The sequence below is a fragment of the Rhopilema esculentum genome, chromosome 14 (genome assembly GCF_057945365.1).
Source record: "Rhopilema esculentum isolate cy_ngs chromosome 14, ASM5794536v1, whole genome shotgun sequence".
In the NCBI taxonomy this organism is placed as follows: Eukaryota; Metazoa; Cnidaria; class Scyphozoa; order Rhizostomeae; family Rhizostomatidae; genus Rhopilema; species Rhopilema esculentum.
This window is the reverse complement of record NC_142828.1, coordinates 718,628-735,046: the sequence shown is the minus strand read 5'-3', so window position 1 is coordinate 735,046 and position 16,419 is coordinate 718,628. Positions and strand designations below refer to the sequence as shown.

At 38.6% G+C, this 16,419-nt stretch overlaps 2 protein-coding genes across 3 annotated transcripts; one reads left to right on the top strand and one right to left on the bottom strand.

The window, feature by feature from the left end:
- The first annotated feature begins 1,412 nt into the window (after positions 1-1,412).
- On the top strand, positions 1,413-6,594 carry LOC135695826 (uncharacterized). Its single transcript, XM_065215010.2, has 5 exons — positions 1,413-1,601; positions 2,325-2,456; positions 2,751-3,505; positions 4,467-4,734; positions 5,050-6,594. The coding sequence occupies exons 1-5, from the start codon at positions 1,535-1,537 to the stop codon at positions 5,616-5,618; spliced, it is 1,791 nt and encodes a 596-aa protein (XP_065071082.2). The 5' UTR covers positions 1,413-1,534; the 3' UTR covers positions 5,619-6,594.
- A 305-nt stretch (positions 6,595-6,899) lies between these two features.
- Positions 6,900-16,335, bottom strand: LOC135695823 (uncharacterized). 2 transcript variants are annotated; one of them, XM_065215007.2, is made up of 6 exons: positions 13,668-16,335; positions 12,810-13,010; positions 11,190-11,312; positions 9,783-10,865; positions 8,802-9,149; positions 6,900-8,257 (listed from the first exon to the last, which is right to left on the bottom strand). In XM_065215007.2, exons 1-6 carry the CDS (start codon positions 13,717-13,719, stop codon positions 7,728-7,730), a joined length of 2,337 nt encoding a protein of 778 aa, XP_065071079.2. In that variant the 5' UTR covers positions 13,720-16,335; the 3' UTR covers positions 6,900-7,727. The 2 variants fall into 2 exon arrangements, with proteins under 2 accessions (XP_065071079.2, XP_065071078.2); XM_065215006.2 differs by having other exon boundaries at positions 8,802-10,865.
- Between the last annotated feature and the right edge of the window lie 84 nt (positions 16,336-16,419).

The window sequence follows — 16,419 nt, the reverse complement described above, 5'->3', positions numbered from 1 at the left end:
CAGCTCAATTATCTTGAAGTTAACTTAGCCTTATCTTTGTTAACTTCATATTCACCTGTTAGAAGGGGAGCGGCAGGTTGTATTTTATCTGCTAGATTCCTACCTATAGTGCATAAGAAGTTGTTCATTGCATTAGAAACATCCTTTTTGTTCCGAGTTTCTGTACCAGATTCTATGAGACAATCAATGCTACTTGACTTTGATCTCTTGTTTAAAAGTTCATTGATTGATTTCCAAGATTTCTTCATATTACCTTTACATGCAGAGATCCTATTGGTATAATGCTGCTTCTTCAACAGAACATTAAGGGCATCGACCTTATTACGGATCTTTCTGTAAGAGTCCCTAAGTACGCTGCTTTTTTACATTGTCTCTTGTGCGCATCAAATCCCTAATCGGCGCATGTTTTTTTCTATAATCAGAGAAAACATTTCTGCAAGTTTCGTAATAAATACAACCGTGTGGTCTCACAGGAGCCCCATAACTGGGGTCTGACCCTGGCATCAGAGGCTGTTGCTGAATTTTGTGCCAGCAGAGAATGGAGACCTGCTTTAAACAAACTGGGACGTTTGTACACCGGTGCAAATCTCTTTAGATTAACTGAAATAAATCTACATAGAAGTATTTTACTGATCGACAATTTTTAGCAAAAGTTAAACTGAGACATTGGCAAAGCTTTTTTCATTATTGAGTGCACTTCGACAGAGTTCATGAATACACTAAAATGATACACTATATTCAATATCAAATTTCTAAGAAAAATACCTTAGGACTATTCCAAAATTTAGTATTATCATATATTGTAGTCAGTTAGTATTATTTGCTGCTATCTCTTACTATTAGATGGTAACAGAACAATGATAGCAATAACCGAACATTATGATATAAAGAGACGCCGAAGCACATTTCGGAGTTGGTAGGCTCTAGACAAGCTGGCCAGCTCTTATGGTAGTTTGCAAACATTATCTTTGATGCTACAACTTTGATATCATACTTTAGCAACATCATTCTTCAGCTTCAACCCTCCCCAAAGCTCCCTGGCTCTGGCATTTCTGACAGAGCAAATCTTAAGACCGAAACCGAAATATAAACCTAATAACGACGGCTCTAATGTAATAGCCTGATTTATTTGGAGATATTTGGAGACAAAGTGAAAAACTTTGCGTCAAATTGTGAAGGATGTTACAAAAAGCACTTCAGAACGGAGCTGGTTTTTCATGCGTTTTCCCTTTAATTCGGCGCAGATCAGCGGCCAATAAACAACGACGGGAATGGCAATAGACATTGCAGTGAGTGTTGGTATCTTATTGAGTATGAAGAGAAACCAATAGAATTGACCTGACCTGCAGGCATATCGCCGAAACCCTTGGTCATGCTTGGTTGGTTTTTCAATAACGTCATCACCCAAGCGTAAACACAGGAATTCGGCGTCCTAAAGCTTTCGTGAAGTGTTTTGTGCCGTAAGATTTATGGCGAAACGAGCCTAAGTTTCAATAAAATGTTGGTATCAATTTGAAATCAAATAAAAACAGACATGGAAATCAAAAGGCTTTTCCTGGTTAGCTTTTTTTGCTATGTATCGAATTGTTTTGCATTCAGAGGTGAGTAAAAATATATACGAAGGGAAATAAAGAAAGAGTAAAATATCATTCTGCATAATGTGTCAAAATTTTGAGCAGGAGTAGCATCTTCAGTAACGCATTTTAATGTTGCTTTTACACATTGATTCTTATTTTGCAATGATCTTATTTTCTTGAACATTGATAACCTTGGATATTTCTTCTTCTAAAGCATTTATTATTTGGGTAGAAATATAACTTCTCATGAAATATAACATATCGAAAATGTTTAGATTGAAGCAAATTTTGCCAAAAAGCAGGAATTTATTAAACCGTGAGAATGAATTAAGTATTGCAATCACTTCAAAATGATTGTAGAATTCAGCTAAAACTGCAATCTGAGATTCTTCGCTTCTTTATTATTCGTGAATCGATTCAAATGCTTGGACCTTTTAATGAAACAGGATTGTGATTGTAGACAAAACTACAACGAGTGAATGGTGTGCTATATAATCACAAACCATTATTCTGATACACCAGAATTCATTTTCAAAGAGCAATGGCCATATCAAAAAGCGCGATAGGCCATTATATTTTAGAAAGCTCCGTATAATTTGTTTATTGTTAATTTAGTTTATAGATTTTCACAAAACCATATGTACAAGCCAAGGTTTATTTAGGAATATTTAAAGAAAAACCCGCGTAACCTTTTGGTGTTCTGCAGTCTGCAATGTACAATGTACACGTTTTCATTTCCAACAACAGGGTACAAGCACAATTACATAAGACACCCTTCAGATGGCGACGAAATTACCCATGGATTTCATTTATCAAAGAGTTACCCAGCACATCGGATAAGAAAACAGAACATTGAGTCAGAAAATCCGTCAAAACGAGGTTAGTTCTTTGTTCAAATTTTGACCAAACTTTGATGCAGGTATTGAAGTTTTTATGCATTAATTTCCTTCTCTAAACTTTGATCTTGTCTTACAATGCTTTGGAGGGTGTTTACGAACATAGCATCAAAATTTAAAAGACAATTAACACATTTTGAGCTAAGGTGCACAATAAGAATGGAAAATGGATCATGAACATGTCAGCATATACGCCAGTTACTTATATGCCTTGATTTTTAACATACTGTTAAGTATCTCAGATTTAATCTAATGAATCGATGTCATTCTCTTCAAGGATTTCTGGCCAACCTAGCAACATTGCTAAATGACGCAGATGTGTTGTCAAAGAAAAACAGTGGTATAGCAAAGTCGGCCATTACACCTCTGTCATTGGCAAAATCTGAGCCGACTGATCGTCCATCGCCAAAAGTAACAACGGAGAATTCCGTAGCAAGGTCTCTAACAGAAAGACACGGGGCTGACAAAAATGAGCCCACGCCATCGGCTGGTTCAGTTGAAAGTACTCTAAAAATAGAGGGGAAAGACTCTGCACCGATTTTCGCGCTCTTTCACGGCAAAATTGTGCCACTAGGGAAACTTCCTGATTCATCATTTAAGAAGAGCCATACAGAGACACGATATGACGAAAACAAAAGCAAAGAGGTTTCAGAAAAATTGGAAAATCACAAGTCAGATGGTGTGGAGAAAGGCGAGGCAAAGAGCGAAGTGCGTGTGGCAGAGAAGAAACAACATACATCGAGTGCTGAAGAGAACGAGAAAAAGGACAAGTCTAAATCACTCTCACCATTACAGCTCAGCAGGCTCTCTTCATACTTTCATAACTTAGATTCGAAGAACAAGGCTGATACAGAGACAAGGATGGTCAAATCACGAATCAAGGATGTCACTGGTACAGCGAAGGATGAAGTGCCAGAAATAATGCCAGCGATTAGGAACTCTGAGTTTCTCAAGCACGTTAAAGGAATCGTTCTAGATGATGGAAAGATGGTGAGCTTCAAAGGAAAGCAAGCAGAAGTAGAGAATGAACAAGTAAATATTAAAGCTCATCTTGTAAACTCTTTCAGAAACCGCTTTTAAAACCGTCATCGGTTGATCATTCGGATTTTCATCCTCCATCTTTTCCTGTCCTCTGTGGTCTTTTGTTGTTAATTGCTAAAGCTATTGATTTTATTAGAGCTTTCTTGCCTTCCTTTAGATCAATTTTTACCCACTTGTTTATTTCTTATCATCCCATCACATACTATTACACACAATGTTTCAAGCCATCTAAGTATCGCTTTTCAGATTTTCTTACATTGACACAAAACTCCTGCATTTTCATGTCGTCATTCTTAATATTTACCTTCCTTCTTTCCGTTAGATACACTATCAGTAATCAACATCAGTTCCATTCGCTTGAGCATTTTCTGATCTTTCTTTCTGAAAACGCCGGCTTCAGCTTCATATAATTCATTCTTACTCGCCCCAGGCGCCTCTATGCTCATCTATTGTCAAAGAGACTCTTACTCTCGTGTAGTGAGTGATTTATCACATTGCATGACATGTTACCCTGGGAACCAGAGTCTCCATTATTTAGTCCCATAAATATAGTTAGAAATAAAGACAGTTGCTTAACTAGTCACAGGAACATTTCTTGAGCAAGAGCAGCTGTTTACAATACTTTACCCCCGGATTTATGAGGCTCTGGTACCTAGGGAAGACATTTGCCGATATGCCACTGCACAGACTTTAAAGCTGAGAAGAAAACTTTAAACAAAAATATTATAAAGTTTCTTATTTGTGTAGTGAGGGACTGTGTCTAGGTTAAATCATTATGTTTTTTATATTTGATTTGATTTCTTTCGAACTGATAAAAAGAATCCAGATTTCGACCAAGCTGGAAACCCCCTTTTCAAAGAGGTCTAGAACCCCCTCTCGTAGTCACCATTTGATCTGATTAAAAACCATATAGGTACGCCAAAAAATTTGATTTACCTTTCCTGTTTTTTAGGCAGGAGAAAGCGAAAAGACGGAAGATGCTGCCCAGAGATCTGGAGAAACTGAGAAGAGTTATGCAATTGACAGCAGCTTGTTGTCACAACTGACGAAGAGCAAGGAGAAAACAGCTGATCCAGTGGCACGTGACACCCAAAGTGTCATGCTGAATTTGGATACATTGAAGGGCTTATTAAAGAAATCTAATGACGGAGTGTCACTTGCGAAATTGCTGAACAAACCAACAGAAGGTGCAGCGGCAAACACGCAGGATGAAGACCCAGGTATTTATAAGATTAAAAATAGACATTTGGAGTAGTTATCGGTATCTCGCCAGTATTGAAAACTACCAGTCCTTTAAAACCGGTACCTATTCAAAATAGTAAGCTGAGGTACAAGGTTCGCAATGGCTGTGCAAGTCTACTGGTGCAAACAGAAACCCTGCTATAATCTACAAATATGGATGTAAATCCTAATGACTTGGATATGACCTGCTTCTTTAGGGCCGGCAACCTTTTAATTTTATTTAATTTCCAATTGTTGCTGCTAAAACGTAAGGAGTTGTGATTGAATATGCTTAATTGTTTGTATTCCCACAGGAACCATTGAAGATTTTGCTGCTGGAGGATTGAAAAAAACGAACGAGTTCAGGGCGGAACATCATTCTCCGCCTTTGATTTGGTCGGACGATTTAGCCAGCGAGGCACAGAAGATGGCGGAGCATTTAGCAGACCTCAAGTCGTTGGAAATATCCAATGACTTGGAAAAGAAGGGTTACGGGGAAAATGTAGCAAAAGTCTGGGCGAACTTCAAGACCGCTGGCGAAGCTGCGACAAATATGTGGTACCACCAAAGCGAAAACTATCATTTCGATGATCCGCATTTAGACCAGAACACAGGACAATTCGCGCAGCTCATTTGGAAGGACTCGAAAGAGCTTGGAATGGGAGTTGCAAAAAGTATCGACGATATAAACAATAAGTACGTATATGTCGTTGCGCTGTATCGCCCACCTGGCAACATCGAAACCACGTTACGAGAGAACGTGTTAAAGAGGGGAAATGATACGACAGATGTATACTCTACTTTCTTTAAACGATCGCAGCAAATAAAGGAAAGCGCAGTGCTGTTGCCTAAACACGAAGGAAAATCAAATGATAACAACTAGCTCAACGTACAGCTTTATATTCGTAGTAACATGGAACTAGAACATGGTAGTAACAAAACCGCAAGAACCATGGACTAGCAGTGACATTAGTTCACAGTGACGACGTACATGTTCTGAAGCAAACAAAGGAATGTGTGATTATCCATAGTTTATAAATGAACAATTACAGGGTGGCACAATGACTGGTAACACTGCTTACATCGTGTCTGGCATCATACTGCACCATCCCCTTTCTCCAAAGCTTCCCTACTGTTTACAATTTTAGGGGCAGCTGTCCGTGACAACTTTCACACCAGCTGACTACTCTTTGATAAAAACCCTTTTCCTTGTCCTTGATAAAAATATTTTTTGTATACAACAATCAGACGGTTTTCGTCAGAAATAAGCATCGTGGGTGGAAATGAAATGGAAGCAATTCACATAAAAACTGGAAAAAAATTATTATAAGCAACATAATTCAGTATTGGCACAAACTGATTGCCCTTTAGACAAATACCCTTTCCACTTTCGAGGTAGTATTATACGTCAGTTTACTACGAAACTGGCACTGTCAGCATCAAGGCTTAGGTTTTGTCGCTGATTACAACTGTCAATACATAATTGACTTCATCTCCTCTAGCTGGAACACTATAGCGACTTCTGGGTAACATTTGATATACGACAGTTTGAAGGTTAATCGTTTTCGGGACAAGAAGTACTCTTTTAAGCGTAGATTTGTAAAATCAATTTGACTGCATATTCTTTTTGTAAATAAATTTATGCCACTACACTCGAATACAACTGTCAAAGATATAAACCTTAAATATTTTTCAGTACCCTCGCGGCAATGGCCAATCGAGACAAATTGAAACGAATTTGGGATTGTATTATTCGCATTTGAGTAAAGTATTTTTGTAAAGCAGAAAAAAACAACCAAGATTTGAAGTAACTTGCTATTTTTGAAAAACATTTTACTTGTTGATTCAACGAAAGACTGCAAAAATTGCTTTCCATTTTTTCAACTTAGACTTCTTTAATTACTAGTTTGTGGTGTCAAAAAATTGCTAATAAATATGACGTGTGAATGTGCTGGGGACCACGGGTCGGCAAATCTACTGAATTGCTGGACACTTTTGTATCCTTTCCAATGATTCGGAACAACCAGTTTAAAATCCATATTATAAGAAAGTTTCAGTAAAAAATATTCCACAAATTTATAGAATAGCTTTCTTTGGAAGTAAACAAAAAACTTCTAAAACAAATTAACTAAGGGCAGAAGAGTGAAAAGCAAATAAATTTGAGTGTCTCTGTTGCTCAATTTATATACAAAGCTGCAAGGACATCGAAAAATCATACACTTGGATACGAATTGCGATGTGTTAGGTATATACATTGGATCAGGTAAGTATCTAAAAACTTTCATTATTATCAGAAACAGGTAAAATCGTACCAACGGTAATTGACAAAGAGAATGGAAACTAAAAAGATAGACACTGTCTGCATTTCTCAACACAGCTGTTCACTCAAAATATGTTTAGATTCTATCTGAAAGATTTCTTAGAAAAACTGGCAAAATGGCTACATTTTCACAATGTTTTTAAAAAACGTTTTTCTGAAAAAATTAATGCTTCCGGTAAAAAGGAGAGTCCACCAAAACAATGTTGGTTCATAAAACAACATTCTCTGAAGGGAGGAAGTGGATGTACTATAAAATACACAAAAAATTGGTGTAATGTTCTGAGACATCTGGCAGGCATTGTTGATCAATCCTAAGAATATTGGTAGATTTGCAGATATGAAATTGTAAGGCCTACAGCTGGCTGCTCGGAACAAAGCAACTACAGTTAACACTTCTACACCGTAACCCAACAATATGTTTTTGCCATATGTTGTTTGCCAAATAATTTTCAACATATGTTTCTCCCATATGTTTTTGCCAAGTGTTTTGTGCCAAATGACTTTGCCATCTTTGCCATCTGTTGAAGGGTAATGAGAACTTTCCATGGTACCCCGTTTCAACACTTCGTCTGCTTGGAATCTGATAACTTCGCCTGTCCATTCAAACGAACAAAGATTGCATGAACAATTATGATTGTAAACCATAATTGGGAACTACAGTGAAGCTATGATTTAGTTCCTATCTTTTATGCTCAAAATCCTTTCACGCCGCGCAATGTCACTATAAGGGTCCGCTATAGGAATATCTGACTCGATATTTGCTTTAAGTTTTTCAAATTCTGATACAACAGGAGTGTCGTATTTTGCAACAACGATCCAGTTCTCTTTATTTCTTGCCTTTGCAACTCCAAGGCCAAACTCTTTTGCTGTCTTCCATACCATCTGAGCGAAATCAGAATTTTTCTTAGATACGTAAGGGCTAACAAAATCAAATTTTGTCGATTCCTTCTGCCACAAATCAGCAGAGTCTTTTCCGACATTCAATGAATTAACTGGGACTAATGCAACGTTCATCCCCTTTGGTACGCTTTTCTTGCCCAGGTCCAACGAATTTTCGTCAGCCAAATCATCTGCTTCCTTCTGAGCTTCGTCTGACAAGTCATCAGACCAACGCAGATTAGGTGCATGAAATTTTTTCCTTATGAAGTTTTCTTCAAATATTGCCGCGTCTTTTACCTCGTTATAGTCTGGCAAATCATCGTCTGGTATAAACAAAATGATAAATTAGGACAAAGATTGTAATCAATACACAGTAAATTAGCCATTTATAACAAAATTGGGGTTTCACCTGTTCCTTCCGTGCATTATTGTCTTAAGCAAAAACCGAAATTTCCTAAATAGTAACAGAAAAATTATCTAGCACTTCAAAATACGACTTTCCGACGTTCTTAACTCTAAAAGGTCCTGAATTTTGCCCATTTTTCCAATACTTTACGAGAAGATTTATTTAAGCTTAGACGAATTTTTTTCTGTAAACTGAATACATTTACCTTTCCCATGAATGCAACATTCACTTGCATTCACCTTCTTAATACTGTTCAGAACGACAGAAGTCTACCAACCATTACATCCAAAGACGTTTCCTGGGGGCATTCCAGGTCTAAGCAACATGCTACATGCTGTTCCTCTTTTAATAAAAAACAAACATAAATGTCTTTTTGTATCAATCATCAATGATAACGATGGGATGACACTGACCATTTTCTAATGTTAAAAGCCAAGAATCCGATAGCAAGGTAGACTTACCTGGATCTGATTTGCTCTCGCTTTCAGAATGCAGCTGCACAATGGGTTTTTTCTCAGACTCAGCTAATTTTTCTGTATCTTTCTGTCTTTGCTTTCCACCATCTCTTTGTGTTGGTGTGACCTCGTGTTCAGGAGATGCGTTAACCTCATTGTGGAATGAATGAACATCCAATTCATCACTGGGCTTCGAATCACGAGCGCCATAGAATGATGAGATGATAGGGCGTTCGATAGAAGGCTGGTCACTTCCATACTTTGACAGATGCACGTGGTCTTTCATTTCACCTCCACTTTCACTGCTGAATCTTGATTTGTCTTCGTAACTTGGCCCTTTATAGTCGATTTCCTCTGTATTAAAAATAAACGGTCGATTATGCTGTTTCAAGTTGTTAATAAGATGAGAAACTCTATCCTGGCTAACATCTAATTGATCTCCTCCATTCGAATGAGCATGTTCCATCTCATACCCAGGCTCCTGATGCTCCATCATCCGTTCCTCTTGGTACTTTGCCGACTCCGGATACGCGTTCGCATGCTCCAATTCCCCATGTGAATGCTCCATTTCCCCATGTGAATGCTCCATTTGTGCCTCCACTTCGCCTGTCTTCTGCTCTTTCGATTCTTCCTTAGACGACTCTTGTTTGTGCTTACTCTCTGTGTAAGCTCCCTCCGCTACCCTATGCTCCATTGCCTCCTGTTTACTCTCTTGCGAATCCAAAGGACTCTCTCTCCTCTCGTCCGTATGCGTGTCTTTAACAGCTGCCTCCATCCCCTTTAACTTTGAAGTAAGATCGCCTAATATCTTGAGCAGTTTGTCCTTTGCCTTTGTCCGCTCTTGATCGTCACTAAAGTGCTGTATTTTTTCTACACTACTAGCAAGAGTTACTTCAGCTGATTTTTCAGTTGGATTATCCCTTTCATTTTTCTGCTTTTCCTCATCAATTCTCTCTAACTGTTCAAAAAACTTATTTGAATCCTCACCTTTTGGCTCTTCTTTCTCCTTGCTTGGTTGCACCGCATCTGGTGCGAGTTTGGTTCCATCATACTCTTTTCCAATCCCTCTATTATCCCCCGTGAGTCCCACCTCCGCTGATTTTGCGCTCTCCTCATTTTCTGAATTCGATTTTCCAAAAAACGAACTGACCCTATGTGCCTTTGAAAACTCTTCAACGGGAGCATTCGCGCCAAGAGCTGGAGTCAACTTCTCTGAAAACTTTGAAGGCTCCGAGGGATGCTTTTGAAAGGTTTCTTCCACGTGCGATGGCTTTTCAAATAAAGAAGGGGCTTTTTGAAGCTTCAAACGTGCCAGCTCTTCTAACAGTTGTTCTTGGTTCTTATGCCGGGCTTCATTGACAAATTCTTTCAAACGCTCGTTTAGGTCCCCGTTCGATGTCCCTTCATCTCTGCTTAATGTTCCTTCGTTATTATGCAACCTGTTAAATAGTGAATGTGCATGTAACCCAGCTACACTGCTATCCGGAGCCTGGACTTGTTTGTCCGATTCGAAATGGGGCATGGACGCACTTTGAAATCTACTGCCGAGAGCAGCATCTTCTTGGCCAAATTGGTTGGCTTGCTCATACTCCGACGAAAACTTTTCAATCTGCGACTGAGGATCTGCCGCTCTTTGCATTGATGGCGTGCTGGAATCATACATCCCAGGTCGATAGGCGTTACCTAGTCTTTGCCTCGATGAAAAAGTGTTATCATCCCCAACCTGTTGGCCGTTCATGTGCGATTTCCCTTCAAAAAAGCGAGCAGAATGGCGTCTTTCTCCCAACGACGGTGTGTCACGAACCTTGTATTCAGGCATGTCTTTCAGTGACATACCGTAAAATGTTGTTGCTCGATGCGTACCAGGATGTCGGTGATTGTAGGCGTGACCAGTACGAGATGACGTCGCTTCTGGCACAGGGGAATCATGTCCGTACTCTGGAAACATGGGCTGGGATTGCGGAGTGAGCTTTTGCTTCATATGAACAGGAATTTCGTGTCCATTCACTTCGTAGGTAATAAGAGCATTCCTGTCGTAGAAATCTTCAATTCCGTTGACATCAAAGACCTCTGTAAAACAAACGTATCTCATTTTAAACAAACCTACAAGTCTTGATAATTGGTAAAGAGAAAATCATCTGCCAGATTTGAGACTTTTTTATTGATTGCTAGCAACTCTCAAGCAAGTTTGATTATCTGCTAAAAATGGTCGGGATGGCAGGATATTACATTACAGTACAACTGCTGCAAAACTTAACAATGTTTTGCGTGGTAAAACTCAACGGCAAGCATAATTCGCCGACTTATTCTATCTACCAAAAAAGCATCATGTTCATCTATTATCGTTTGACGAAGGAAAACTGCTAATGCTTTATCAATTGACAACCAACTTACCTCCAGCTTCTGCCATGTCTTTATTGAAATTGAGGCCTTCGTTAGTAGAAATTATTTTCTTTACATAGGAATCTTCCATTGGATCAACATTTCTGTCTAGGCCGCTGTCACTATGCCAGGGACCTAAAATGGAAAATAGACTTATCTAATGTGCAGCGACACAGCCGAATGGGCAAATTAGAGGGAAAAGCAGTCAAACTCCCATTTTGAACAATTTCCAAGGTCATCAGGTGCGGATCCAGCCTGAATTCTGACCTATGCAAAGGTTGTCAGAAAGAGAAGCCACACCATTTTGTGTTGGAAATGCCCAGAGTTTTCTGAATTAAATCAGTATCGCTGATATTGAAAAGGGGGTTCCAAAAAGGAATTCTAAGGAAACGGCTCGCAAAAAGAAGACTAAATTTACCTGCAATTCGAAGGATAAAGCTCTTGAGTAGCTCCATCCCGGTTGGATTCGAACCAGCCCCCAGCCCCCAGCCCCCAGCCCCCAGCCCCCCACATCCCGAAAGCAGAAGTCATACCACTACACTACAGAAAAAACACTGCAAGGTTGACTGACTTAGCTAGTAGTTCCTTAGCAGGGGTGAACAGTGATAGTCAATTCTCATTTCATTGGTTGCAACAAACAATTGCAGAGGTCCACTGTAAACAATTGCATAAGTCAACTCTGATTCCTATTGGTTGGCTGTACCGCTGCAGGGGCAAGCTCAACTTCTGACTTGTTAAATCAAATGTCACCTATGCTCGCGCCAAAGATTGCAGAGGAAAAGTAAACTCTGATTGGCTCACAAGACGTTTGCAGAGGTCAAGCAAGCGGAAATTGGCTCTCGAGAGACAAACAAGGTTCTGGATTCAAAAAATACGGACCAGATAAATGCCTAGAATCGCCGATCGACTATTCTGTGCAGAGGCCGGAAAGGTAGTCAGCAAAGTATATACCCTGCTGTCTTTTGCATTTTGTTGGTATCAACGGGGGCAGATCTAAGGCGGAAGTTGCTGTAGAATTTGCTAAGGAAACCATTGATTAAACATTTTTTGATAGTTTCCATTTTATTTTCTTGTTGTAAAAATTTGACTTTTGCTTCTGCATAGGTTGCAGTAGTCTGGATCCGCGTCTGGTCATGTCTACTTTTCAGTTCAAGGCGTAACTATGGCATTTTAAACCACAGAGACACACAGTCCAAAAAAAATTTAGTATCAAGAGGCTTTGAATAGGACTTACTTAAGAGCATCTAGCCTCCATTTTCTTGGTTTAAAAATGAAACAAAATAATCCATTGCTAAATTGGGATACAAAATTACTTTTATTCTAAAATTTATTCATTTTCTACATTTTTCTATAGGTTTGTTCCATAAGAATAGAATTCTCAATAAATAAAATGACATGAGTCTTCTGCTATTCCATTTGCTAAACAGCTCACACATTTTCCGTTGATGTATTCATCAAATTACGAATCATTGGATGAGGAATGTGAGCGTCGAAAGGAAAATAGCTCTTAATGCATGCAAAAAATTATTCTACTTTTCTGAAGAGCCGGTGGACAAAAATTATTACTGAGAGCAAAGTATAAACAATGTGCAACCCTCAATACAGAATTTTCAGCAGATCGCTGGATGTTACCTGAAATTCTTATCGTTCCTTTTTTCTTCGCATCTTCAGTCGTCGCCAAATTAGGGGCGGGTCGTCCGGGATAAAAAGAAGATTTTTTCTGCTTGCTTTTCTCCCCATCCTTCGGCAATGTGACGATTTTTGCTTTCCTTGTTAGTGTGTGTGTTTTCTTATTATGTCTCCGGACGGGGTGTCCGTCAATGCTTGAGAAACCTTAAGGCAAAACAATCGCATTAAACCTTGAAGCTTCAAAGGCCTACACATGAGAATCAGTTTGAAAGGCGAGCCTTTGTTAACAACTTGGCTACCTTAGGAATATAAAGAACATGCTGAGACTAAAAGATGTCGGTGCAGCGAGAATGATAAAATTTGAAATTGAACGAATTAAATCGTAATTGAAAGCTTGATATTAAGGAAGAATTTGAAGGTCCTATTATTTCGATTCAAGCATATACTTAGAACCTTAAATCTTGCTTATATTTGCCCTACATTGGTTTTAAATACCTCAGACAATATTTTCACAAGTATGCTATCTATTGACAGGGACTATCAGATGTTCATAGATTACTTATAGCAGAAAATTTGCCGTAATTCTACGTTCTTACTGGATAATCATGCAAGATCTCTTTATAAGATACACACGCATATATAAGGCTTTTTGCTAATATTCTAATGAACGAGAACGACAATGATTGATTGCCATTACAACTGTACCCTTAAACCTACTATCAATATATACATGTAGGTATATACGTAAATGAAGGAGAAAATGAGCTCTATCCTTTGAGCACGTGAAATTTATAGGCTGGCTCACAGCAATAAAAATCACAAAATTTCATGTGCAGGTATATGCGATAAATCTCTTGCTACCTGTTAACAAAATGAAATACGATCCGAGACAGAAGACGACCCTCCAATCCATGGCAAAGCATCAAGTTTTCCACCAATTATCCATTAAGATCTTCTCCTGGTTATTTCGGTCATTTCAACTTTCTTTGTGTTTTGTTTACTCAACTGAACGACAAACTCTTGTCTATCAATATACGTGAACAAGGTAGCAACATAAAAATTAGACAGGAAAGAAATTGTTCTGAATTCACTGGTCTCCGAAAATCTTGACCGGGCATCGGAAGGTCACTGATCGGCAGGTGGTTCTATACAAATGAGAAGCAAAGAGTTGATGCTTTCTGGCAACTTTGAAATACAAGGGCACATCTAGGCATTGTTGATGGCTAATCAAACTTGCTTTGCTTACTCGCTCGTACTCCCTTTCAACAATCGATTTGTTTAGGCCAGTTTGGTTCAGGAAGGCAGTACGCCGATATTAGTAGCCATCCTCGTTCTGGAACTGCTCTGTTGTCTACGGTCGTCACATCTAGAGCTTCAAATGCTAATCTGCGATCCCTCTATCAAGTCCTTGGAATACCCCGCTGCTTTAGGCACTCCACCTCTCAAAATGAATCAGTAGGACAACAGAAAATAAACAACAGGGGCGCAAATTTGGGAGTGTTAGGGGGTTTCACACCTTCCCCCAATATTTCAAACCAGTCGGTCTCAGAAAAGCCATTATTTTGAAAGTTGGTCCTTCCTATCTCTTTTAGACTGGGTAAGGGTACTATAGGCGAAAGAAAATGGCGGTTCATCGAAAAGCGAAAAAAACTGCCAAATAAGTAGGTCCGGGTAGCCGGTCGTAACCAATATGTGGCGCTTTCCTGTTACTGTTCCTATAATCAGTGCGGAATGACACCCCGGAAAGTAATTCGTAACTTGAACAAACGACAAGACCAAAAGGCGAATTCTGATGTGCCTTTGATGTTTTTCGCGAGAGAAGCACGTAATCAGCACCTCACAAGGCCAGAAAATGTAATTTTTCGACATATCTTTGAAAATTCAGTATGACAAGAATAAGGGTGCTAGAATTGAGCATAAGATTGTGTCAATAGAATAGAATACGACATAAATATTTTGTCAAGCTATAAAGAAAGATTACGAAAAACCAAATAAGAAGCAATCATTTAAAAATTAGACCCGGCCCAACTTCATGCCACACTCAGCGTATGCCTCTTGAAACCTAGCGTATTTACTCGTTTATCTTAATTGTCCTTTTTGAAGAAAATGGTAAGAGCTGGTGTCATTTAGTTTAGCTTTGGATGCACTTTATTCAGGTTTTACCTTTGAATGCACTTTGTTTTAGCGTTACTTCTTGTTATCCTATGCACCTAAAACTGTACGTTTGTAAAAGTGACCCGAGATAACAGTAGGACTGTACCAGAAGACTCAATTAAACAACAGAATTGTCTCGTTATTAAATTTCTTGGAGGCCAGCAGAGGCAAAGAAGACGCCTTGAAATCCAAACTTTCCCGGTGGAGCAGGCCCCTCTTGTACAGTTCGTCTTCAAAGCATGTCTGTGTATTCCTTGAGTGATGTGTCCTCCCAACAAAAGTTTTGTTCTGTTAGGTATAGTAAGTGTCTCATCCGAATTTGTTTTGTTGCACCTTGAGGCCTGGTTAAGCAAAACTAAGGTAAACATTTTATCTAGTGTCCTTACGTTTGTGAAATGACCAAATGACCGACACAGTTCAAAAAGGTTATGAGTTACATTTCCGGACGAGGAAACCAAGCTTCTATATTTCTTTAAACTGAGCAGTGACAATGTACTTTTTAAAGCATTAAAATTTAAACTGGCTAAAAAACTAAGGCATCGCTTTTTCTATAATCCTTCCAAAAAGAGTTCTCTCTTTCATAAATAGTTATTTCATAAAAAGTGCAATGGTTGCAGGGTTGTCAAGCATTTCCATGCTTCCTGTTGGTATCATTTTGTAATTAATTATTTGTTCCTGTAAATTTCACGAGAATATATAAAAAGTGCAAGACGAGACCTGGTTTGTCCAAAGACAAGGGACTAAAGAGGCAAGGAATTAAAAGGCAAGGACCCATGAGTTGACCCTCTATAACTTTGTTCGAAAATACTGCAACTATAAAACCTCAAAATATTATCGATGAAATACTGTACTTCCGTTAAACGAAAGACCAACCCCAACATCACATCCAAAATTTACTCACAAGAGTTTTAAAAACTGCTAGATTTCAAATTTGCTAGAAATGGGAAAAAGAACAGGCTTCATAGATAGAGACTGTTACTTGCTACCCAATTGGGTGAGAAATGAACTTTACAGAAGCAACCATTGTTTTGAAGTTTGTTTTAACTGAGCTTTGGCTTGGACCGCGATTCGATGCTGATCGACATTTTCAGTTCCTATATAGATTTTATTTTCATTTTGAATAATTTCAGTTCACGAAAAGATAGTTCTACAATAGGACTGAATAATAAAACTAGCAAAAAACAATATTGAATTTGGTTAGCAATTATCATATTTAAACGAATTTGTAATCTCATTTTCAAACCTTCTCACAGTGGGTTTATTCAAACGTAATCCAAAGGTTTTAGAAATTCAAAGGTTTTAGAATATATTTCAGAATTCACGTTATAATTCTAAATTGTTTGTAGGTATACGACATTCTGTAAACAACAAAGATTAAGATGCCATGTCTGTAAAAAACTACAGTGGGTTTAAAAAGGATGTGGATTGGTACAATCGAAGAAGCCGTACCTGACCCACT